Below are 25302 nucleotides of genomic sequence, written 5' to 3'. Positions count from 1 at the left end.
TGAGGCGGAGCTGTTTAGGACTGACATCTACGCCGTTTCGCCTCATAAGAGGGCGGCGGGATGTAGGTGACCAAGAACTGCCAACCCCCTAATCCAGGGTGTTATGCGAACCGTGCCTATTGGACGATTTGCAGCCAGGGGATAAATTCGGCTGTATTCGAACGGAGACTTCCCGATACCGGGCCACCTAGGGAAGTATTAATGGCCTTACCACAGTAAGGGGCGCTGCTGTGGCGGACAGTTCTTTCCCCGTATATAATACTGGACCGCTGAGCCCGCCTTGTGGGGCAGGTGGTCCTACGACCAAGATCAGCGACTCATTACCTGATTGTAATAAGGACGATGTAAAGAGGAGAACTGAGTCGCAATCCAAGGACGATAAATACGAATTAAGCGATGCGTCGGACTCGGGAGCGAGAGCAGTGCTGATTCAATGAACTCTGTGTTGGAGAAGCGCACAAATGTAAACGGAGTAGAAGAGTGGAGAAGGGTACGGACCAGAGGAAGTAAAAGAGCTCTCTCGCAGTACCGTGCAGTACTAATAATTGTACAACGCTTGGGAGCAGTGGTCGACCCAACAGAAGTGGAGATCGAGCGCTTGGAATGGGCCCATGAAGCGGTAGAAGTAGGTCGAAAGCAGTTCAAAAGGTTTGCTGATAGAGAACATCGGTTCTGCAACCGGTACGAGGAGGAAGAAGCGTCGAATGGCAGAATGAAGTGGCAACGTTCGGCGTAAGGCGACAAGCCTGCTTTCAAGAGGCAGAAAGGACCCAGTCCTAGAGCCGCGAGGCAGGGCAGTCGCATAGACAAGACAAGTAGGCCCAAAGCTGTACGACAGATGGGCTCCAATAGCGAGGTAGCAACTACCTCGAAAGCTGCAAGTCAGAGGGAAGTTCTAACTACAGAAGTAGCAGATAAGCCAAAGGGAGATAACGCTAAGACTCCGGCTTTCTCAGAGGTGCCAAAATGAGATAACACCAAGACTCTGGCTTTTCCCGAGAAGATGAGTGATGTGGCAAAGCAGTCACTGACTGTGGCGCTGGTTGATCATAGCAGTCCTTTCGGACAAATGACTACTGAAAGGTGGAGATCTGTGGAAAGGGAGCTTATTAGCTTAATGCTTAAGATGATGTGGTAACAATCAAATAAGGCTCTTCCAACCTTGGTTCGGGGGGATGGTATAATATGTGAAGATGATTCTACAGAGGATGGCCAGTTCTACATCTTGCAAGTAAACAAGCAGGCGGAGGATATTTTGTTCACGCAGCTTGGCAAAATGTCCTTTGGCACTGGCAAAATTTACATGCGACTCAGGAAAAGAAGTCCCGAGGATAAAAACCCTAACACGCTAGAGGTGGACGAAGTCGAAAAGGACCTCAAAAGCCTAAGGGAAAAAAGACAGGTGGAGGTCCCGACGTCACCACGAACGTACTTGAAGAGGACCAACGGCTAAGTTGTGCTGCGAATCGCACAGAGGAACACCCGGCACAACAGTCACGAGAGGCTGAAGGGGGCCTCGAATACTCTAAACCAAAAGGGCAAGGGGAGGACGAAAACGTCAAGACGAAGGTGCTGGAGGAGGTAAAACAGCCCAATGGTGCTGCGGGTCCTACAGATAAACCTCCAACACAGTAAAGTGGCGTCGAGCGAACTCCTCCTAACCCTTGAGGAGGGTTCGTTTGACGTGGCGCTGCGGAGTTGTGGCTCTCATCGGGGGGAAAGGTTTCTAGACTTAGCGCGCGCGGATTTGGCGATTACTACGCGCAAACGGAAGGAAGGGTGCGAGCTGTAGTAATGGTAAGGAAACAGCTGCATTCATATATGCTGCCTAATTACACCACTGAGGATCTCGTAGCGGTGGCCGTTGAGCAAAAGTATAAGCAGGCATTTATCCTGGCGTCCTGCTACATGGCCCATGCTGTAGAGGTTCCACCGATGGAGTGTAAAAGGCTAGTACAGCAGGAAGAGCGCAAAGGGCGGTTGGTCATAGGCGCAGATGCAAATTTTCACCACAATGCGTGGGGAGGAGCAGATACGAACGACAGAGGCGAATCTCTATTTTGTGACATCCTGCAATCCAATTTGCAGATAGCCAACAGGGGAAATGTCCCTACATACATTGGTCCAACATCCAGCAATGTTCTAGATATTACATTGAGCTCCGAGCGTGATATATCAAGGTATGATTGGATGGTTCTTGATAGACCATCCTTCTCCGACCATTCGTATATCAGCTTTAGCATCCCCCTAAAGAGGGTAGAGAAGGGAGGAACCTTTAGAAACCCCAGGTCAACGAACTGGACTAAATTCCAGAAACCTGTAGAAACAAAACTGGGAGAACCCAAAGAGGTTGGTAATGTAGAGGAACTGGAGGAGTCGACCAAACCTAACAAAGACGCTTATGACTGCGTATAACAAAGCTTGTCCTCTAAGAAGATTCAGAGGAAAAGCAAAGCCACCATGGTGGACCAATGAGCTGAGTCTTCTAAGAAAAGAAATGTTTAAGCTCGCAAAGACGGAAACCGGAGCGTGTCGGGACGAGTACAGGACTCTACTGAAGATCTTCAAGCGTGAAATTACCAGGGCGAAGAGAAACTCATGGAAAAGTTTCTTTAAGGACATATAGTGCTCCAGCGAAACAGCACGGTTGAAAAAGTCCTAGCAAAGGGAAACATAGTCCAGGGACTAATAAAGAGAGAGAACGAGGAATAGTCACGTAATAGTGAGGAATCCCTTGAGGTGCTTCTCGATACACATTTCCCATCGGGAGACGGTTTAGAATAGCCAGCAGACGTCACTCACACTTCGATCACGGAGCTAGTAGTGCCGGGCTTGGTGACCGATACCAAGATCGAGTGGGCAGTGAAGACGTTTTCTAAGTTTAAATCGCCGGGCCCAGATGGTATATTCCCGGCCATGCTACAAGTCTCAAGTAGGGCGGTCGTGGAATGGCTTAAAATAATATTCGATGGGTGCATAAGACTGAATCATGTACCGCACTCTTGGAGAACTACTCGTGTAGCTTTTCTACCAAAGGCGGGGAAGATCGGTCACGTGTATCCCAAAGACTATAGACCCATTAGCTTAACATCATTTCTGCTCAAAACCTTTGAGAGGCTGATAGATGTGTACATAAAGTCCAACGTGGATGAAAACATGCTCTCCACAACACAGCATGCGTACACTAAAGGCAAGTCGGTAGACACCGTATTGCATAGGGTGGTAATAAGCATAGAGAAATCCCTGGAATATAAGGAGTATTCTCTAGGCGTCTTCTTGAACATTTTCGGGGCTTTCAATAATGTTGCAAAATGGGTGATTATGGATGGTCTTAATTACATTAAAGTACATCCTGCCTTAATCAGCATGCTGCATGTTAAATTGCAGAAAGATTACATCACAATGGGGATTGTACGAGGCCGCGAGGCACGCCGCAGGGAGGGGTGCTATCACCTCTGCTGTGGACGCTGGTCATCAGCCAACTGCTCAGGTAATTCGATTAAGGAGCCGTAAAACTTACGGCATATGCAGATGACGTTGCAATTGTCATAAGTGGAAAGTGCCTTCCAAGGATCAGTTCTTTGATGGATTGGGCGCTTCGGGATATTCATACCTGGGCATCTAATGTCGGGTTGAAAATCAATGCGGAGAAGACGGATATGGTCTTGTTTAAAAAGAGGTACAAGGTCCCAAATTGGACCAGGCCTAAGTTTGGAGGGGTGATCTTATAAGAGAAACCTTGCACAAAATATCTAGGAATCATCCTAGGCTGTAAGCTCAACGTGGAGGAGAGGATGGATAAGGCTTCAACGGCACTTTGTGTATGTAAAAGAATGCTGGGGCGTACGTGGGGTCTATCCCCCCTTTTTCTCATTGGGTTTTTACAGCGATTGTAAGCCCTATTCTATACTATGGAGTTATTGTTTGGTGGAAAGCCACAGAAAAACAACATACCTGAAAAAATTAGAGGGGGTATGCAGACTATCGATGCTTAGCATCACGGGAGCCCTGAAAACTACCCGACGGCTGCACTGTATGCCATTCTGCACATTCCACCTGTAGACCTGGTAGCAAAGAACAAAGCGTTAACGACCGCAACCAGGCTCGGTGCTTCGGGGCAGCTTGAGCGCCGACCATATGCCCATAGTAGTATAGCGTCATCAATCACAAGACGAACAGACTACCTGATTCCCTATCTGCGCTTCGAGGGAGATCTTAAGGCCACAATAGAGGTGGACGGTTTGCGCAAGGGTGCGCAAATGACGGACGAGGCGATACATATGTACACCGATGGTTCCAAAGTAGTGGAAGGAGTAGGGTCTGCGGTGTACTGCGCTGATCCGGAAATAAGCAGATCCTACAGGCTGCCGGATTACTGTAGCGTTTTCCAAGCGGAAATATTAGCCGTAACCAAAGCAGTAGAAACCCTGGAAGAGAATAGCTTAAGCTGCAACCGTGTTAACTTTTATTTATTAAATGCGTGTTAGAGTGTAAGCAGTCCCTGGAGAGAATCGGGACAGGGAGAAGCATACCCAGGGCATATGGGAATAGATGGGAACGAAAAAGTGGACGAACTAGCTAAAAAAGGCGCATCCCTTGAAGCTTGCTCTGTAGACGTCCCAATTAGATTGAGCGAGATTGAGCGAAGGCGAGAGGTGCACATGATCGACCAAGCGGGAAAGGCGTGGGTTCAAGCGCGGGGCTGTAAAGTGTCGAAGATTATGTGTAGGTCTTACAACCTTAGACTAACACAGTTGCTTCTATCATTAAAAAGAGAGGACTGTTGACTCATGACGGGTATTCTGACTGGACACTGCCTTCTGGCGTCACATGCCTTTAAATTAAGCTTGGTCAGTGATAACAGATGTAGGAAGTGCGGGTTGGAGGAGGAAACGATCGATCACGTTCTGTGCTCGTGCCCTGCACTTGTCAGGCTAAGACACCAGCTATTAGGAGTGATACAGCTGCCAGATCTAGAAGCAGCAAGTGGCTTAAGTCCTAGGAAGCTTCTAGTATTTGCCAAGAGGACGGAGTTATTTTATAACATAGGTCCTGGTTTTGGATAGGGTTTTTCAGTTTGGTTGTTAAAAAAAACTTCTGGTAACACTACAGACTCAATCAGTCTATGTGAGGTCCTCATGGACGCTTCCCAAGGCAGTCGGTTCTATGTACCGGAGCGACTCGGGATTTTTCCCGACCAAGGACTGTCATTTCAGTGTAACCCCATTTAATTTGTTTCGTCCCTCCCACAAATTGTCATCCTCCCAGCAGCTCCTTGCAGCAGGACTGCTCCATATCCTCTTGCTCCGGGAAGGTATCGAATCCAATCCGGGTCCGTCTCCTGACCCCGGTCCTGAGAAATGGTTTTGCTGCATCTGCCGGAAAAGAATCTTTTTAGGACGGTCATACTCTGTTCAGTGTGTCTCGTGTAAGGGATGGTTGCATCGGACAGGTTGTTCTGGGCTTGATCCCAAAACCCGACGTCCACGTAACTTTTATAAATCTTTTGTGGCTCCTTGCTGTTCACGCCCAAGGGCGCCCGTAGTCTACGTCTAAGCGCCCCCCCCCCCCCCCCCATTACCTTCCAGCAGCCCCGCTGCTCAGCAAGCCACAACAAGTACCCGCTGCTGCTCGCGCCTTACGGCGCCAACAACTCAAACAGCTGCTAACACTCACAACTACAATCTTCGTAGTAGAGTCGGAAGCAATGCTGAGCAACAGCCCCTGCCCCCGTCTTCTCCCCCCCTCTTTTCCGGCAGCAATCGTGTAGGTCAGGGAACCAGACTCTTAGTCCCTACCTCCGTTTGCACCGTTTGCCAGCACAGAATATATATGTTTGCGACATCCGCCCAATGCAGCTCCTGCCTTGGGTGGTGCCACTTTCCTAGATGTTCTGGTCTCCGCGACGGCAACCCCTCGACGGGTTTCATCGCGCCATGTTGCCAGGTCGCAAACCCAAATCATCCGGGTACCCCAATGCTTGCCCAAGGACGCCCAGTCCCAGGGCCACAACAGAAATTGCGCCCTGGCCTTCCTCAACCCAGGCGTAGTCACCCGTCACTTACCCCCAGAGTGGCGACGTCTCCCCTCGTGCACTTCAGAATTCTGCAGTTAAACTGTAATGGACTAACTGGGAAGATCACGGAGATAGTCAATTTCATGAAGCGGCACAACATCCGCATTGCTGCGATTCAAGAGACTAAATTCACAGCACGATCTGCATTGCAGACCTGCTCTGGGTATAATGTCCACAGAAAAGATCGCGAGAGCGGAAATGGAGGCGGCCTCGCGTTTATAATACACCACTCTGTGCAATATCACATATTTGATCCTGGCATCGACCGCAGGGACAACGTCTTAGAACGTCAAGGCCTATCTGTCCGGTCAGGCGATGCAAACCTAGAAATCATCAACATCTACATCCCCCCTGCCAGCTGTTGCCCCGGTGGATATCGCCCTAATATCAGAGCCTTACTCACTGGAAACAATCGCATTATTTTAGGCGACTTCAATGCCCATCATGGTCTATGGCACTCAAATTTGCGGGCGGATAGTAGGGGCGAGATGTTGGCGGATCAAATAGAGGAAACGACGTTCTGCACAATAAACGGAGACGCCCCCACACGTATGGTAGGAAGCTGTCACAGTTCGCCAGATTTCTCAATCGTGAGCGCAGAACTCGTAAACTGCGTCAACTGGCAGCCGATGGTATCATTGGCATCCGACCACCTGCCTATACTTGTTTCGCTCGAGCGTACCGCCGACTTCATCGTCACCGAAAAACGCACTTTCATAAACTTTAAAAAAGGAAAGTGGGAAGAATATAAATCCTTTACAGACAACCTCTTTGCTGCCCTCCCTATCCCGACTGATGCCCGCCAAGGGGAGCGTGCCTTCCGCAAGGTCATTGAATCCGCCTCGGCACGTTTCATTCCCGCCGGGAGAATTCCCGAAATCCGGCCCCACTTCCCGGCGGAGGCCGCAAACTTAGCGAGAGAACGTGACCTTATAAGGCAGCTTGATCCAGGCGACCCCCAAATAAGGGATATAAACCAACGCATCAGATTGCTTGTGGATGAACACAAGCGGGCGAAATGGGAGAAGCACCTAAGAGGTTGTAACCTCTCTACCGGTGTGAATAAACTTTGGTCCACCGTAAAGTCCCTATCGAATCCGACTAAGCACAAAGACAAAGTTGCCATCGCCTTTGGCGACAAAGTGCTGTCGGATGCGAAAAAATGCGCGAGCGCTTTCTGCCGACAATATATTATGCATTCTACGGTCGACAAAGTTAGACGGAGGGCCAACAGACACGCACATAAACACAAATTCAGCGCGTCACCAATCACCATCACCGCTAAAGAGGTTGAGGACGCCATTGGTCGCGCTAAAGCATCCAAAGCAGTGGGCCCAGACGGCATAGCCATGCCGATGCTTAAAAGCCTAGGGAAAGAGGGTTTCAAATATTTAGCGCAGGTCTTCAACCTGTCTCTTTCCACCTTTGTCATACCCGAGAAATGGAGAATGGCCAAGGTGGTCCCGCTACTAAAGCCTGGTAAACCAGCTAACATAGGAGAGTCGTATCGTCCGATATCTCTCCTATCGCCAGTAGTAAAGACGCTCGAAGCCATTTTGCTCCCTTATTTCCAAGCAAATTTGCAACTAGCCTCCCATCAGCATGGCTTCAGAAAACTCCATAGCACTACCTCCGCGCTAAATGCCATTGGCACCCAGATAAATTGCGGTTTAAATCAAAACCCCCACCATAGAACAGTACTCGTAGCGCTAGACCTATCAAAAGCTTTTGATACGGTCAACCATGGCTCGTTACTACAAGACCTGGAAGGCTCTACCCTTCCCCCATGTCTTAAAAGGTGGACCGCAAATTATCTGGGTGGTCGGCAGGCATCGGTGCTATTTAGAAACGAAACATCAAAGCCAAGGAGAATTAAACAAGGGGTGCCACAGGGTGGTGTCCTATCCCCACTTTTGTTTAATTTCTACATATCTAAGCTTCCTTCACCACCGGAAGGAGTCACAATCGTTTCCTACGCCGATGACTGCACAGTAATGGCCACAGGCCCAGGCCCACAGATCGATGGGCTATGCAACAAAATAAACGGCTACCTCCCGGATCTCTCCAGTTTTTTAGCCTCGCGAAACCTGGCATTATCACCGACTAAATCTTCCGCGACCTTATTTACAACATGGACGTCCCAAATGTCGACCATTTTGAACATCCACGTCGATGGCTCTACGCTACCGACTGTCCTACACCCCAAAATCTTGGGTGTGACGTTTGATCAGGATCTACATTTTGGTGAGCACCCAGCCGCAATTGTTCCGAGAATTCAGAGCCGTAACAAAATCCTCAAATCCCTTGCTGGCAGTACCTGGGGAAAAGACAAAGAAACGCTCATGACTACATACAAAGCAATTAGCCAGCCGATTACGTGCTACGCGTCACCCATATGGTCGCCAAGCCTAAAAATTACCCACTGGAAGAAGCTACAGGCCTGCCAAAATACTGCTCTCAGAATTGCCACGGGCTGTCTTCTTATGTCCCCAGAACACCATCTACATAATGAGGCGAGAATACTCCCCATCAGGGAAAGAAACGAGATGCTGACCAAACAGTTCCTGTTGAATACCCAGAAACCTGGGCATCCCAACAGACATCTGATTGACGAGCCAGCACCGCCTAGGGGCTTAAGGAGTCATCTCCGTAAGCATTTTGAGGAAATACGGCATCTGAGAACACAGCCGTATGAAGCGAAAAAACACAAGCAGGTCCTTGGTGAACTCCATAAACAGGCGTCGGACCTTTATGCCGGGAATTGCCCGATGAACCCAGTACTCAAAGTAAAGTATCCAAAACTAGCGGAAGAGGAACGCATACTCCCCAGGGAAACGCGTGTCACTCTGGCTCAACTTCGTTCTGGATACTGTAATAGGTTAAACTCTTACCTATCCAGGATCAACCCCGACATACAAAATGTATGCCCCGCTTGCAATGTGTCCCCACATGACACCAACCATCTCTTTAATTGTAATGTGGAACCAACGCCTCTAACACCCCTTTCCCTATGGTCCACCCCTGTTGAAACAGCAAGTTTCCTTGGACTCCCGTTAGAGGATATTGATGACAGTTTGTGATCGGTCGCGTCTGTTAGGTGGGGCGAAGCACTGCTACAACAACAACAACAACAGGTCCTCATGGACCGGCCAGTTCAACCTAACCAAACCTATGCATTTTGTTGTTAGTGGTTTCAAAGAAACTGGTATTGGCTTTGTTATATTTATAAAAATACAAAGAATTAATCAATGTTGCTTTTAAATGTTTGAACAAATATATTTGAAGCTTACTTACTTGGCGCTTAACCATTTAAACGGTTATGGCCGTCCAACAAAGTGCCAGTCGCTTCTTCGCTCTGCCAAATGGTGCCAATTGATTGCACCAAGGGAGTTTAAAACGTTTCCCACCTAGTCCTTCCAGCGGAGTGGGGTCGCCCTGTTCCTCTGCTTCCATAGGAGGGTTCAGATAAAAATACTTTCTTAGCCAGAGCGTCATCTTTCATTCGCATAACATCGCCTAGCCAGCGTATCCGCTGCGTTTTAATTCGCTGAAATATTTGAAGCGGATTTCAATTTTTTAATTAGTAATTTAGTAATTTGGGAAAAACTTAAACAACGTGACATCAAGACGGACAAGGCGAAAGCAGTTTCGATTATAATTTTAAGTCTCTCCGAAGCTTTTTCTCCCGTTAGTGGGACCCGAACCCGCACACCTGCTATGGTTGAGTTGTTAAAAACACATTTAGCCATGTCGTGCCTTTGTTTTTGTAAACTCATCTCGATTTTCTTCCTTGCATATTTTGTTCTTTGCACAGTACATAGTTCATATGTTATAATGTGTCGTAGTAATGATTTTAGTTTTTGGTTTTGACAATTTACTCAATCATATTTGTTTGAATATCTCTAACTACATTTATATGTGCGATTTAGATCACTGGGTAAAAGCACTAGGCTGTGAAGTTGAGCTCTCGACTAGACATCCACTGATGTGGCAGTTATATAAACAATTTTTTCCATTTATTTATAAAAAAGCTAATTAATTTTTATGAAGCATAGCTATTTTTAAAGGCGACATATACTATCACCATATTCACTTATGTAATGGGTTTGGATTTGGATGAAAGGTGTCCAGGGCAATGGTAAGATAGGACATTCATTATTCAGGTAGCGGAATTCTCTCATCCCCTCCCAATCTTCTAGCTATGTATATGGATGCATGAGGAAATAAAAAAACATGTAGCTTACCGTATCAACTCGAACATTTCAGGCTTTTCACGTTCTCTCTGCTTCATGCGATCCTTCATTGCTGTTATAATTGAGTTGGCTTTGTCTTCTGCGCCATGCTTAGAACTCTTTTCGGCGGCTCCTAATCGTACAAGATAATTTAAAGTAGATATTATAATTATTATAAGATATTATAATTTATTGTAGAAATAGAGTAAAATATATTATCCTGCTGCTACCAACAACCGACCAGTAAGCAGAGCCGATAGGTTCGCTGACTTCAGTGGAAAGCAGCGGAATTTCACAAAATTCTAGTAGGTCACTTCCACCACACCACAAACTTTAACACAATTTAAAACATAATTTAAGCACACAAAATACACTGATTGGAGTTTTAGAGAGTAAAAGTTAAAATTCTGAACAGATTAGCTGAATAAAAATGTACAAATAATTGTTAAAAAATAAATACAGACAGTGGTAGTTTAACAAATTCTGCTGTGGTGTGTGGTGAAAGTGACCTACTAGAATTTAGTGAAGCTTGCTTCACACTATTTTTCGTTCCTGCAACATCTCTATTTTAAAATTGCCTCTAAGTTACGAACAAAGCATGGATTAGACTTGGTCTTGCTAATTCCCAATTAATCATTACATGTAACCTTTTTATAGAGAATTCATTATAAAATTTTTTGTTTACAGCTCTGTAATCAATCACTAATCTCCATCTATTATCTGTGTTACCGGGTACTAGAAGAATTGGATTTTTTGGGTGCTAATAGAATCGGACTATTGTATTCTAACTTGGATGGTTGTATACGATATTTGATTAATTTGTTGACTTGTTTACTTATTTCACCTTTGAGGGCTTGTGGTAATCTTAAATTTTTTATATAGACTGGGTTGTCATCTTTCATATGTAATTTTTGTTTATAAAAATTATTAGAAGTTATGGGTACTTTTTCTAATGCAAATATGTCTATTCTGAACACAATGAAGTTACTTGTTGGCTTACAAATTGTGGAAAATGTTTGACTAGTCTTTCTAATTTTTATTTGTTATTATTTTTGTTCTCTGCAGTCTCTTGAATTAATATGAAGTTATTTAAATTTTACGTTCTAATTTAATATTTTGAATAGTCGCGTTTTTGTCTGAGGTATTTATGATTCTAACAAAGGTTAGATCTTTATTTGTTATGGTGTTAGAAATGAAAATAGCCACAACCAATTTTTGATGAGGAACTTTATATTAATCTGGAATTACTTCGAATATGACGGGTATTGTAATTGTATTAACAGTCGGTCTATTTGTCATATGGATTATTATATATTGTGAAAAATAGTAAGGTCTCAAAATTAATCTGTCTTCAGTTTTACCTTAATCTAAAATGCAATTATATTTCTTTATAGAATCTAAACTTAGAGTTCCATCGCATGGGATAGGGAAATTGTCTTCTACTATATGAAATTTGTGTTTAATTAACGGATTATCTACTTTCAAGTCTATTGTGACCGTACCTAGTCTGCTTGTTATTTTCTGACCAATTCCCTTCAAGTCAGTTATATGTGAGGTATAAATTGTGATACTACTATCAATTTGGTTATTTTTAATAGTAGATATATCTGCTCCTGTACCTATCAAGAGCGTTAGAAATGAGTTATTTAAAATGTTTAGGTAGATATGTACTGTTACTGATTCACCTTTGATAGATCCTTTAAATTTTTATTGTATTTCTTATATTGAATTTTCGTAGCTTATAAGGTATCTTGCTGGTCTTTTTAGCTTAGTGTCTGTCATTGGCATTGCTATTGCTTCCTGCCTAGCTTTGATTTTGTCAAGAATATCAAGAATATCCAAAAAACTATGCACACTCTCGGGTTTACCATCAAACTCAGTCAGCACCGATGAAGCTGTCTTAATTCAACTGTTGATTGAGGCATTTTGAGGGGTACTGTTTGCAAAGGTTTATATTCAATTGTTTGCTGCTCTTCCTCGAAATCGGATTGACTTTCCAATAGTGAAAAACTAAAGTCAATGTTTATATCTTGTTCAAATGAAGTTGTGACCTCTACCCCTATATTATGTCAAGCTAATGCGGACAACAATTTTTCTCTGACATTAGAGAATATTTGGTATGCCCCTACTTGGTGACTGCTAGTGATTTGGCTGTTTTACCTGCGCATAGCCTTGCTTGATTTATTTAGTGAATATAGGATGGCATTGAGATGCTTCAATACAGTCTCAGATCTGAATCTAATGTTTTTGTTTATACACTTGTAGGATTTTTGCGCTATGGTTTTCTTCTTCTATAAAAGTTTTAAAAAGTTCTTCCCATTTGTCCATTTGTTAAGGGGAAGCAGGCGTTTTAATTAAAATGAGATTTTAGGTACTCTCTTGAAAGATTTTTAACTGTGGCAATTTATTTTTTATATAATTTTTAGTATTATAGCGACTGCAATGGTCAATAGTACAAATACGCAAATAAAACCAGTTAACCAAGAATCTGGAATATATGAGTTTTCTTTTCTTATTTCATATCCAGCTTTTTCTCTCATAATGCCATTTGCCAGTTATTTCCGCCAAGACATTTTGAGAAAACAAAAAAAAAATAATATTTCGTTTATTTACCTTTCTGTTTCCTTAAAAAAATATTATTTTAATAAAATTTCTTTGTTTTTATTCTTTATTTGGGAAAACTTTTCTTACTATTTTGGCGAATATTAGCATCACTATGCTGTTATTAAATAATCACAACAACAAAACCAGCAAGAAGCCCCACTTATGTACAGTAGACTGGGTCGATTTGTATGGACGAATGTTAACCGATATCGCGCCATCGATTTTTCGATAGGATTTGGGCTCAGAAAAAAAAGTTCCACTGCGCATACCCAAAAAAATAATTTTCGAGCCTGCGAAATTTCATTTTTTTTACTTTATTCGTTTTTGATTTTCAAGGTTTTTTCATGACTTACTAAAAAAAATTTCATATGTATACCCTGTCCGGCCCAAAAATGTCCGCTAAAAGTGTTGGCGATAAGAGTTTTTTGAAAAAAAAAATATTTTTTTGGGTCGGTGAACATTTTACAATCAAATGAATTTTCGCAGGCTCCAAAATAATTTTTTTTATGCGTATTGGAACTTTTTTTTCCTGAGCCCAAATCCTATCGAAAATTCGATGGCGCGATATCGGTTATTAAATCGACCCAGTGTAATATACATGTACACATTAAAGCAATCAGAATATAAAAATAAATAATAGTTTAAAAAAACACGCTTTTATAGCTAACCGAACTAAAAAATAGAAAATAAGTTTCAATTAAAAAGAGTTCATATAACAGTAGTAGAAGGTCAAACAATCATTTATAGTTAAACACCTCAAAATAACATTATAATAAAATTTAAGTTATTAACAGAATAATTTAATTCAGATTAAAAAGCTCTCAGATAGTTGCCAATAGAATGATTGTAACATTCAATATTAAGCATCCCACGCTTTTTTGCTGTGAATCAAATTATTCTGTTAATAACTTAAATTTTATTATAATTTTATTTTGAGGTGATAAACTATAAATGATTGTTTGACCTTCTACTACTGTTATATAAATTCTTTTTAATTGAAAATTATTTTCTATTTTTTATTTCGGTTAGCTATAAAAGCGTGTTTTTTAGTTTTTTTTAAACTATTATTTATTTTTAATTTTTTAGTTCAAGTAATTTTAAAAGTTTTAGTCGAGGGTGATGAAACCTCGAAACGCCAGCGGTCCATGGATGAATCCAACCCCACTGCACCGAAAAGGGCCAAGACGCAGGGAGGCTGGACGCGGTCTTTCGCCGAAATTGCCAAGGGTCGGCAGATCATTGGCATTATAGACGAGAGCAGCGAAGATGGCAGGATCCCGAAAAATTAAATTAAATTTTATTAATAACTTAATTATCGTTAACCTTATGTCACCCCACCATCATATTATTGCATTGTCATCGAGCCTTGATACGTGTGCAAAGTTTCAATCAAACTTATGGCCATTTAAAGTGGTAATAAGGCCAATTGACCTTATGAACGTTGACCCTATGTCACCGCACCATCACATTAATGCATTGTCATCGAGCCTTGATACGTGTACAAAGTTTCAATCAAACTTATGGCCACTCAAAGTGGTATGGCCGTTGACCTTATATCACCACACCATCACATTGATACGTGTGCAAAGGTTCAATCAAACCTATGGCCATTCGAAGTGGTAATAACGCCAATTGACCTTATGGCCGTTGACCTTATGTCACCACACCATCACATTAATGCACTGTCATCGATCCTTGATACGTGTGCAAAGTTTCAATCAAACTTATGGCAATTCAAAGTGGTAATAAGGCCAACTGGCCTTATGGCCGTTGACCTTATGTCACCACACCATCAGATTAGTGCATTATCATCGAGCCTTGATACGTGTCCAAAGTTTCAATCAAACTTATGGCCATTCAAAGTGGTATTAAGGCAAATTGACCTTATGGCCGTTGACCTTATGTCACCACACCATCACATTAATGCATTGTCATCGGTCTTTGATACGTATGCAAAGTTTCAAATTAATCAGACCGAAGACTAGAAACCGGTGAAAATTAGGCTCAAAGATTCCGTTACATAGATACAGGTCAAGCTAATAAAAGCGTGTTAATAATGAAGTGTGTCTGAAATGCTTGGGCAAACATAAAATAAATGAGTGTGATAAAGAAAAAGTAAATAAATGTATCAACTATATAAGGGCTAAACAGAAACTGAAGCTTGTACTCGACGACAGTCATCTAACTACAAGTGTGTCCAATTTATTTGAATAAGCTCGATTCAAAAAAGAAAATAATAGGTTATTAGCAATTAGCAAATGTTAGTGGAATTTGCACAAATATAGAGGGGCTTATGAACAATATCGAGCATATATAAATTCTAATTGGCAGCAGTATTCTAAATGAAACACATATAATGCAATGTATCGAAGAATACGAAATCAAATGGGGGTACAAAAGCGAAAGTTGTGTATCTAACTCCGCACATACTGACGCTGTGACATTAGACTGTGACGAGTATTACCATCTCTAAGTGTTTACTAAGTAAATACCCTACAAAAATCGCGAGTACACCATGCATGCATGGTGCAATTAACATTGCAATGTCCTAGTACTGGACCATATACTCCAGCTCCGCATTGCATCAAATTAATCCATGGAGTACCCACAGTCCAATACACATTGTGTAGTGATTACAATCGCTATAAACGAGCAAGGATCGGCTTACAATATGTTCGTGTCGAAACATGAGTTGGTCCATTGCTGCATTACAGTGGAGTATAATGGTAACTACACCAGTATGACACAAGTGGACGACATGATCCAACGATTTTTGCAGGGTAATCACGCAATAACGGAAAAAAAAATCATTGAAGCGAGCCCCACATGTACATGTACATAAACACATTTAATCATCATGTACACACATACATACAAGCAGCAGAGAGATACTCACAAACGCATCATCAGCTACTATTTCGATAACATATACACACGCATATGGTTACACACTACAAATACATGCGCGTATGGCTGTTGAACAGGTATAGCATTCTAGAAGAAGAAACATCTAGACATTTGGGCAGAGCGTATAAAAGCAGCAGAAGCTGAGTTGTCCGTATTCAGTTTGATTTAAGCACGCTAACAGTTGCGAAGTATAACCCTGCAGTCAACGCCAAAGTAGTCAGCAAACATTCTAGTTCATTGACTATAATTTTGTGGGTTTATACATACTAGTTAGTGTATGAGTAGTTAATTGACTAGAATTTTGTGGCGTTCATCATACTGGTCAGTTTTAGAATGGTTCATTGACTATAATTTTGCGGTGTTATTAATACTAGTTAGTAATTAAATAATTCATTTGACTAGAATTTCGTCTGTCGGCTCGAGGAAATACGCGAGTGCTTTCTGTAGCCAATTTGCAATGCATACTGAAGTTGACAATGCTAGGATATCGTCCAAATCAACGGGCACATAAACATAAGCATGACGAGTCAACCTTCACCGTTACCTCAACTTATTGAAAATGATAAGCCTTCCGTATCAATAGTCCCAGACGGAAGACCTATTGTAGCATTATACGTCACACCCACTGTATTGTATCATTATACGTCACACTCACTGTAACATATTCGCGACATTACGCATAACAAACTCCAAATATATTTTAGTAATAATCATGTAGGTCCCGTCCGGCCAATTTGTAGGGAAAATCAAGAGGAGCACGACGCAGATTGGAAGAGAAGCTCGGCCTTAGATCTCTTCGGAGGTTATCGCGCCTTACATTTATTTTTTTTTTTTAACCCAGACGGCTAGCCAACATCAATGGAATGCCGAATATGAGACCCATATCCATTCACAGCTCATAAACTATACAAACAAACATACAACCCATGGTGGGAAAATATTAAAACACTCAAATTGATCTGCTGACGCTGCTAAATGTACAAAACTACATGTATGGAGTTATGCATACAAAACTACATGTATACAAAGACTGTATACAAGCGTACATGTATGCATAACCCATTTCCTATGTACTTATTTTTAGTTATTAGTATTAAGATATTTATGAATGTATAGGTTAAGTAAATTACTATAAAAGACAAGAATTTATTTAATAAAACAAGATTTAATGTTGGAACATTGAACACTAAACATCTTTTCCTTCTTAACATTTCATGGCGATCCTGCCAGCTCAGATCAAACATCAGCACAACTGCTAAAACGATCTGACTGGAAAAGATCCTGCCAGTTCAACCTTTAAGCATAAAATTTGCTGAATAAGCGGAAAATTGCTAAAGGCGATCATCTTGAAGGAAGAGCCTGCCAGATCCTGCTAAAGATCTGAAAGGCTAAAGTAATTAAAAGTAATTATCAAAATCCCAAAAAGGATTCAAATGAATTTTTTCGAAAACAACTATTTAATTGTGGCAAGAATGCAAGTGACCCCATTTCACAAGAAGTTTGTTTGCAAGGATGCAAGTGATCCCATTTCACAAGAAGTTTATTTGAAAGGATGCAAATGATCCCATTTTACAAAAAGTTTATAACAACGGGCGCATGGCAGCGAATGCATAATCGAGTGGAATATACACTTCGGATCCAAAAGGCACGCATGGCAGCGAATGCATAAGAAGTGGAATAAACTAGACAGAAGTTACATGGCTAAAATCATCGCATAAGAAGTGGAATAAACCAGGACAGGAGAAACATAGCTACATCGAGAGACGATACATTAACAGTCAACGGAGCATCGGTTATATGAACAAAAACTGGCAGCTTATATTATAAATAGGTATAAAATTTAGAAAACAAATTGGGCGGCCTTTATGGACGCTAAACAATGAGCAAAAACGAAAGTTTTTGCTTAGGATTTTTTTTTGTTGTCTCTCTAAGTAGGAAACCAAATAAATAATATGAAAGAAAATTAGTTGAAAAAAAAATTTTTTTTTAACGTCAAGCAAAAATTTATTTGTTGAAAAAAAAAAAAAAAAAAAACTCAGTTATCTCTTTAGTATGCAAGAGATAGAAACGGAAGAAGAATTTCACAGAATTTTTAAAAAGTGTGAAGACACTTTAAAAGAATTCATTAAAATTTCTGAGAAAGTTCTTGAAAACCGTAATAATACCAAACAAGGTCCGACACCAATTACTATAGAAGAGTATCGGCGACGGAACCAGTCGGTAAAAAAGGAAGAAATACCTAAAATACCTACCCCAAAAATCCGAAAAAGAAAACGGGGAGGTAAACAATTTAAAATAAGGAAATAAGGAAAGAGATAGCTGAGAGTTATAAACTACTAAATTTAACAACAAAAACCGAGGATAGATTAAAATTAAAAGACAAGATTAGAGAATTGAGAAAGAAAAAATAAAATTTTTTTTTTGAGTAAATTGGAATGTCATCTAATCACAAGAAACACCCCAGTACATGGGAAAATAAAGATATTAGAAATAAAACAGAGGTAGATTATGAAAAACAGCTCCTATGGTTAAAACCATTTTGGAAGAAAATAGGCATGAAAAGGGAACCTACAGTAGAAGATGTAAAAAACCCTACAACAACAGAGGAAGAAATAGCTAGAATGATAAGAACGGTCTTCCCAAATGAAAAATAATCTTTTTTTAGAATTAAAATCTAATACTAAATTATATACTGGTTGGCAAATAAATGAATAAATAAATAAATACAAATTTTCTTAGTAAAATTTTTTAAAAAATGGCATGGTGGAAAACTATACTAAATGGTATACTAATAGGTATCTCAGGATACGAAGTTGGTAAGGAAAATACAGAAAAATAGCATAAAAAATTATTTTTAAAATAATGTGTAAAATGAAAAAAAAATTTTACATTAAAATGCTAAAATTAAACAAATTTTTTCAACGAAATCTTTCTTAAACTTTTATGTCAACTAAATAAGGAAAAATAATAAAAGTAAAATGGAATACATAGGATAAAGAATAAAATCAAAAATTTTATTAAAAATTAAATCTAGTTCATTACTCATAGAAGCAGGAGATAATTTTATTTCAAAATGTCTTGGTGGACAAAAATAGCCCAAGGCATTATGATAGCCATAGCTGGCTATGAATTCGGCAAAGAAACCTCTGAAGAGGAAATAATTGACAACAAATTGGTAAAATATGAGCCACAAGCCCAAGTGGACACAAAAACTACAGACATTTGGCTAGGTGCTTTAATATGCACGATAGGGCTATTAATAATAGCGATAGCCGCTATTCTTAAAAACTACATGAAAATCAAATATAGGCAAACTAATAACGTGCAACAACGCGTATAAAATTTTTTTTCTTCCCCTTCTACCCAAATTTCCAAACTCAAAGCTGAGAAGAGCAATAAATAATTGAAGTAAAATCTCAAATAGTAAGTCCCAAAATGTCGCAATCGACAGTAAAGGTAGCTCTGCCTAATGCGAACAGCAAATCCAAAATTCGCATAATTCCTTCGATTGCCCCTGACAAAGATGGTCAGGAAGCAATAGGAAATTCTAGGACAGTGGAAGTAAGCAAGATCTAACGAAAAAAAAAAAATAAATAATACTAATATTTTATAACTAGCCCATAACAACAAGAATGAAGAAAAAGTCACAAAGAGAACATATATATATATATATAGATAAATATTAAAGCGCTATATAAATTTGCAAGAAAAGACTAGTCGCGCTCGTTTTCATCTTAGGATAGAAAAATGGTAGCGTAGAAAAATTTTCAAGCTACCAGATTGTTGAGGAAGTTATTGACTTAGGACAATATTCGACCAGGCATAAAAGAAATGCCGGCAATCCAGGACTTGAAATTTATAAGGAAAACACAGTTGTCCTGAGGGACAAATTAGTGAAAATAATTGAATATTTACTGCAGTAGGCGAATTTATAAAATAATAAATGGTACCCAAGTTCTCAAAGATTAAATAATTGCACTAACCAAAGAGGTTATGCATGTGACAACCCCGGTATAAAAATAAAAATAATTCTTCATAAAAGTCATGACGATTCTGTCTTGGTGGCCGCCGCAGAAATCGCATGACTCATAAGATCAAAAATGTTGCTGGAAAATAGGGAAATTATCGAAAATATAAAAATAACATTTAAAAGATACGAAACATTCTTCTTTGCACCCACTGTACCTTCCACTCATCCATTAACAGAACTACTATCAATACATAGCTACCCCGCTCTTCCATCAGCAACCCCTCTATTGTATACAGTTTATTACAGATTTACCTTATTATGAATGAAAAAAGAAAAAAAAATGCAAAGTGAAAACAAAAATCTTTTTCCTTGAATAATAAACAGAATTAGTTTAATAAAATAAAATAAATACAAACACTTATTGCCTAGGTCTAAAGTCATATTTTTACATATTAGGAAAATACTTCATTTTAACCCCAATTGCATAATTTACTACATAATGACAGGAACAATAAAGATATGGAATTAATAATCCATAAGAATAGGCATATGAAATAAGCATTCCACGTTACTCGTCGCACATTAAATATCTAAAGAAAAAAAAAATCGAAAAAAAGGATCTTTTTTTTCTTTCTCAATTCCATATTTACATAAATTATTATAAATACATAAACATTAGGGAATATATACCGACAAGCGGATTTTAATTGGGTGCACACATTTAAAATCCGACTATAAAAATGTATACAATAAATAAAATAAATAAAATAAGAATAATAATCATTAAACAAAAAAAAAAAAACTTTTTCTTTTTAAGATAATAATAATGTAAACAATAAATATAGAAATAATAAACATATCAAGGTCAGAAAATCAAAAACAAAAAGCAAAATATCAAAATATTAACAATACGGCAAAGAGTCTTATACAATTTGTTCACACAACAAATGTATAACACTCTTTTTCTAAGGTGGATGGTGTAGCATTATACGTCACACCCACTGTATTGTATCATTATACGTCACACTCACTGTAACATATTCGCGACATTACGCATAACAAACTCCGAATATATTTTAGTAATAATCATATTACAATATTTTCCAACATAAATTATTGAACTAACCCACACGGCTAGCCAACATCAATGGAATGCCGAATATAAGACCCATATCCATTCACAGCTCATAAACTATACATACAAACATACAACCCATGGTGGGAAAATATTAAAACACTCAAATTGATCTGCTGACGCTGCTAAATGTACAAAACTACATGTATGGAATTATGCACACAAAACTACATGTATACAAAGACTGTATACAAACGTACATGTATGCATAACCCATTTCCTATGTACTTATTTTTAGTTATTAGTATTAAGATATTTATGAATGTATAGGTTAAGTAAATTACTATAAAAGACAAGAATTTATTTAATAAAACAAGATTTAATGTTGGAACATTGAACACTAAACATCTTTTCCTTCTTAACATTTCACTATACCGATCCCAAAACACCTTGGCCATGAGGGCATCAGTAGCCTAGGACATTTTTTTTACTTGTCGTTAAAAGCCTATGCCTTTCCAGAATAACATAGAAAGACCGGAAACCCAGCCAGTATCTGCCGATATTATCCCTTTAGTCAGTAACGAAAACGTTTAAAGCCGTTATGATTCCCTCAATTAAATGAAATTGTTCAGTTATCCAGCCATAAGCATGACTACCGTAAAGTGCATACCACTACCACCATTCTGAACTCCATTAACACTCCTAACAGGACGGCGCTAGTGGCCTGTTTTGACACAGTCAACCACTAATGGTTCGTTCCTTCCCCGTTAGATAGATAGATAATTTATTGAGGATTGCACTGCGACCATTGGTCAGCACCTCATCCCATCCGACTTCCATGATGAAGCCTAGCAGTTCTCTTGGCTTGAGGGATTTATTGTGGAATGTTCTGGCCATGGTGAACCCATAAACTTAGCCCTGCGTCTTGAGATTGCGTCACATTCGTGTGTTATTACGTTACTTTTTAGTTTTCATATATATGTACGTATTTTTATTAAAATTTATTCCAAAGTATAATGTATTTAAGTGACACATTTTAAAGTTATATACATATATGAAATATAATGTATAACATAAACTTGAGCTAATTTATCAATTTTCAAGTAATGTTTCAACCCAACTGAGACTAGTATATTAAATAGTAGGATGCTGATGCAAATATCGACTAGTATGTCAACTGTTATTACAATGATGCATTGACTGAGTAGTATGCCAACTGGTATGTTGATGTTGAATACACTGAGTAGTATGCCAATTGGTATGATATTGGTGTATATAAAACTAGTATGCCATCTGGGATAATGCTGGCGCAAGCGCTGACTAGTATGTTAATTGGTATGAGTCTGATGGGTATGCTGACTAGTATGTCATCTGGTATGATGTTGGTGTATATAATGACTAGTTTGTCAATTGGTATGATGCTGATGCAGAGGCTGGCAATTGATATTTCGTAGGACATCGCCGTGTTAAAAATACCGTTGCTAATATGGAAAAAAGACAGAACTCATACTAGTTGGGATTTTTGGCAAACTGGTATTCTTCTAGTATACAACTAGTTGGTTTGACTGCAGGGAAGTGTTATTGTGAAGTATTTTCAAAGTAGTCTGATAAAGACCATTTTGCATTATTGAATATTGGAGTTATTTATTCAACAATTTAGCGATACGAACGTTAGTAGAAGGTGTAAAATAAGCGGAGTTTCCCTTAGTTCGTTACAATACTATAAAAGCAATTGGGGAAGTTACAAAGCTACACTCGATCCTATCAAAGGTGTGCTTGTTAGCACGTAGATACAAGTGTGGAAATATAGACTTCATTATTGTGGCTGTGTATATATCACGCAGTACCTCCGAAAAGGATTTTTGTGAAATTTTTCATGACAAAATTTGAGAAATAATGGAGTGGTTAGGTAATATCATGATAGCAGGAGTTTTTAACATTGATGGGATAAGCGAGGAAGGTATAAAAGAAATATAGAAAGTTGTTTGAATGACAGTGGTTTAAAGCAACATGTGAAAGAAAATACCCGCGTAACCAGATACTCGGAAACTCTAGTAGACTATATAATTAGCAACATTCAAGCAATAGACTACAGGATAAATAGTTACCTAGAAATATCAGATCACGCGGCCACCGTGGTGTGATGGTAGCGTGCTCCGCCTATCACACCGTATGCCCTGGGTTCAACTCCCGGGCAAAGCAACATCAAAATTTTAGAAATAAGATTTTTCAATTAGAAGAAAATTTTTCTAAGCGGGGTCGCCCCTCGGCAGTGTCTGGCAAGCGCTCCGATTGTATTTCTGCCATGAAAAGCTCTCAGTGAAAACTCATCTGCCTTGCAGATGCCGTTCGGAGTCGGCATAAAACATGTAGGTCCCGTCCGGCCAATTTGTAGGGAAAAATCAGGAGGAGCACGACGCAAATTGGAAGAGAAGCTCGGCCTTAGATCTCTTCGGAGGTTATCGCGCCTTACATTTATTTTTATTTTTTATCAGATCACGAGCTCATTGAATTCCATATTAAATTTAAGAGAACTGTGTGTAGTACAACATTTGCAGAAATAATATGTTTTAAATATGATAAAGCCAAATTTGCACAGGAGATAGGCAGGCAAAAGCTAACCTTGTCCAATGATGATGTGCACAGCGGTGCTAAACTGTTTGACCAATTCCCTTCAAGTCAGTTATATGTGAGGTATAAATTGTGATACTACTATCAATTTGGTTATTTTTATACTCAGTTGAGCAGAGCTCACAGAGTATATTAACTTTGATTGGATAACGGTTGGTTGTACAGGTATAAAGGAGTCGAGATAGATATAGACTTCCATCTATCAAAATCATCAGTATCTGTTACGTGACTGACTGTTTGGATGGCGAGGAGCGGCGGCAAGCAGGTATGCTTGTGGGCCCAGGCTAGCTCGTCGTCTTGGGCGGGGTATTGCACCCCCAACCTCACCCACAGCCACATGAACAAAAAGAGGGTTCATACCTGCATGTGTATAGAAAGGAGAGAAAAAGCTGAAAAAGATAGAAATAAACGTGAGGGGCAGAGTTAAGAGGGGAAAAAGATGGAGGCCTGTCCTGTCAGGTGGAGTCTACCCTCCCTCTGCAGTGCAACCTGCACCGTACCATGGGCACTGTGCTGACTCCTATCTACTTACGGTGCCCCCAACCCTGACATGAGTCTGTCCCCTGTCACTCAGTCATTTTCCCCAAACACTCACCTTCACCTAACCTTTCCGCGCACAAGCGCAGCACCAACACCAACTTAAAACTTTAGCCCTGCATAATGAATGTCTTAAAATTTCATCCAAACATAATTCTTATAATTTATTTACAAAATTTTTGGTTTACAAATTACCGACTAACACCCTACTACCAGTTCAATAATTTCAATAAAACTTTAAACTCAAAGTTTACTACAAAATAATTTTCCAAGGGTTTAAAAAGTTTACTCAAAGTAACAATAAAAAAAAATTGCTCAAACTTAATGCTAAATTTTATTACTGGCGAACATTAAAAATTCATAAGAGTGCAAGAACCAGTAGATACATTCCAAATTCAATTCTATAAAAAAAATACCTACGACTAATAGACAAAGTGTCTGGCCTCAAACAAAAAAATTTAAACTTTTAGGGCCACCCTAATGCGATATTATTAATAGGAGCTAATTCTAAATTCTAAAGATACAAATTCAAATAAAATAAAATAAGAGGGCGAATAAAAAAAATTCAAGTACCCTAATCCCTGACCTACCGCAACCACTCAAATAAACATAAGATCAATTATATACACAGCAAAAGTAGGTCATCAAGGAAAAGAATTCATGTGTATATGCAAACAAATGGTATGTATGTAAGTGCAAATGTACGTCTGTGACGTTTTCCATGCATGCACATATGTTCGTTGCACTCTGTTTTTATTTTCTGCTTTGCTAATTCCTGTTCTATTTTTGCAAGAGCAGGAATCTGTGCTAACACATGTACATACAACTAAACAGGCGTATTTTGCTAAATTTTTATATTTCACTCAAAACACTCACCAAGTTACTCTCCTTATCCAACGGCGCCGCTGCAGTTGAGTAGCTGAAACAAAAAAACTCAAACATACATACGTACATATGACCACGCCAAACCACTGATCAAGATCGATCGCATACGGTCTTGGATGTGAGCGTATTAATAGTGATAAAGTTATAGCCGTGCTGACAATATATAAAAAAAAACGTGAGTGAGAGAAAAGAAGAATTCGAAAGAAAAAAAATAAATAAAAAAGATTCAACAATTTTTCAGGTGTTTAAAAGCAAGCTCCTGAGGCTAAATGTGCGGAAGTCAGGGGTAAGTTTGTCGGCAGCGTTCCGGCAAACAAGTATGTATGTGCGATCTGGGCAAACCAAATTAGTAAAATAAGTTCAAAATTGCATAATTTCGACTTAG

The 25302-nt window shown here is 39.6% G+C and overlaps 1 protein-coding gene across 6 annotated transcripts in view; it reads right to left on the bottom strand.

Moving 5' to 3' along the window:
* The window catches only part of unc-13, a 4182017-nt gene that overhangs the window by 2829554 nt on the left and 1327161 nt on the right, over nt 1–25302 (bottom strand). For all 6 annotated transcript variants that reach the window (XM_067757836.1, XM_067757834.1, XM_067757838.1 and 3 more), the window contains exon 8: nt 10321–10441. In XM_067757836.1, the coding sequence (XP_067613937.1) occupies nt 10321–10441 (121 nt within the window). The remainder of the gene's footprint in view (nt 1–10320; nt 10442–25302) is intronic.

This window comes from Eurosta solidaginis, chromosome X (genome assembly GCF_040869045.1).
Source record: "Eurosta solidaginis isolate ZX-2024a chromosome X, ASM4086904v1, whole genome shotgun sequence".
NCBI lineage: Eukaryota > Metazoa > Arthropoda > Insecta > Diptera > Tephritidae > Eurosta > Eurosta solidaginis.
Note: the sequence above shows the minus strand (reverse complement) of the source record. Positions and strands in the feature narration are given on the sequence as shown.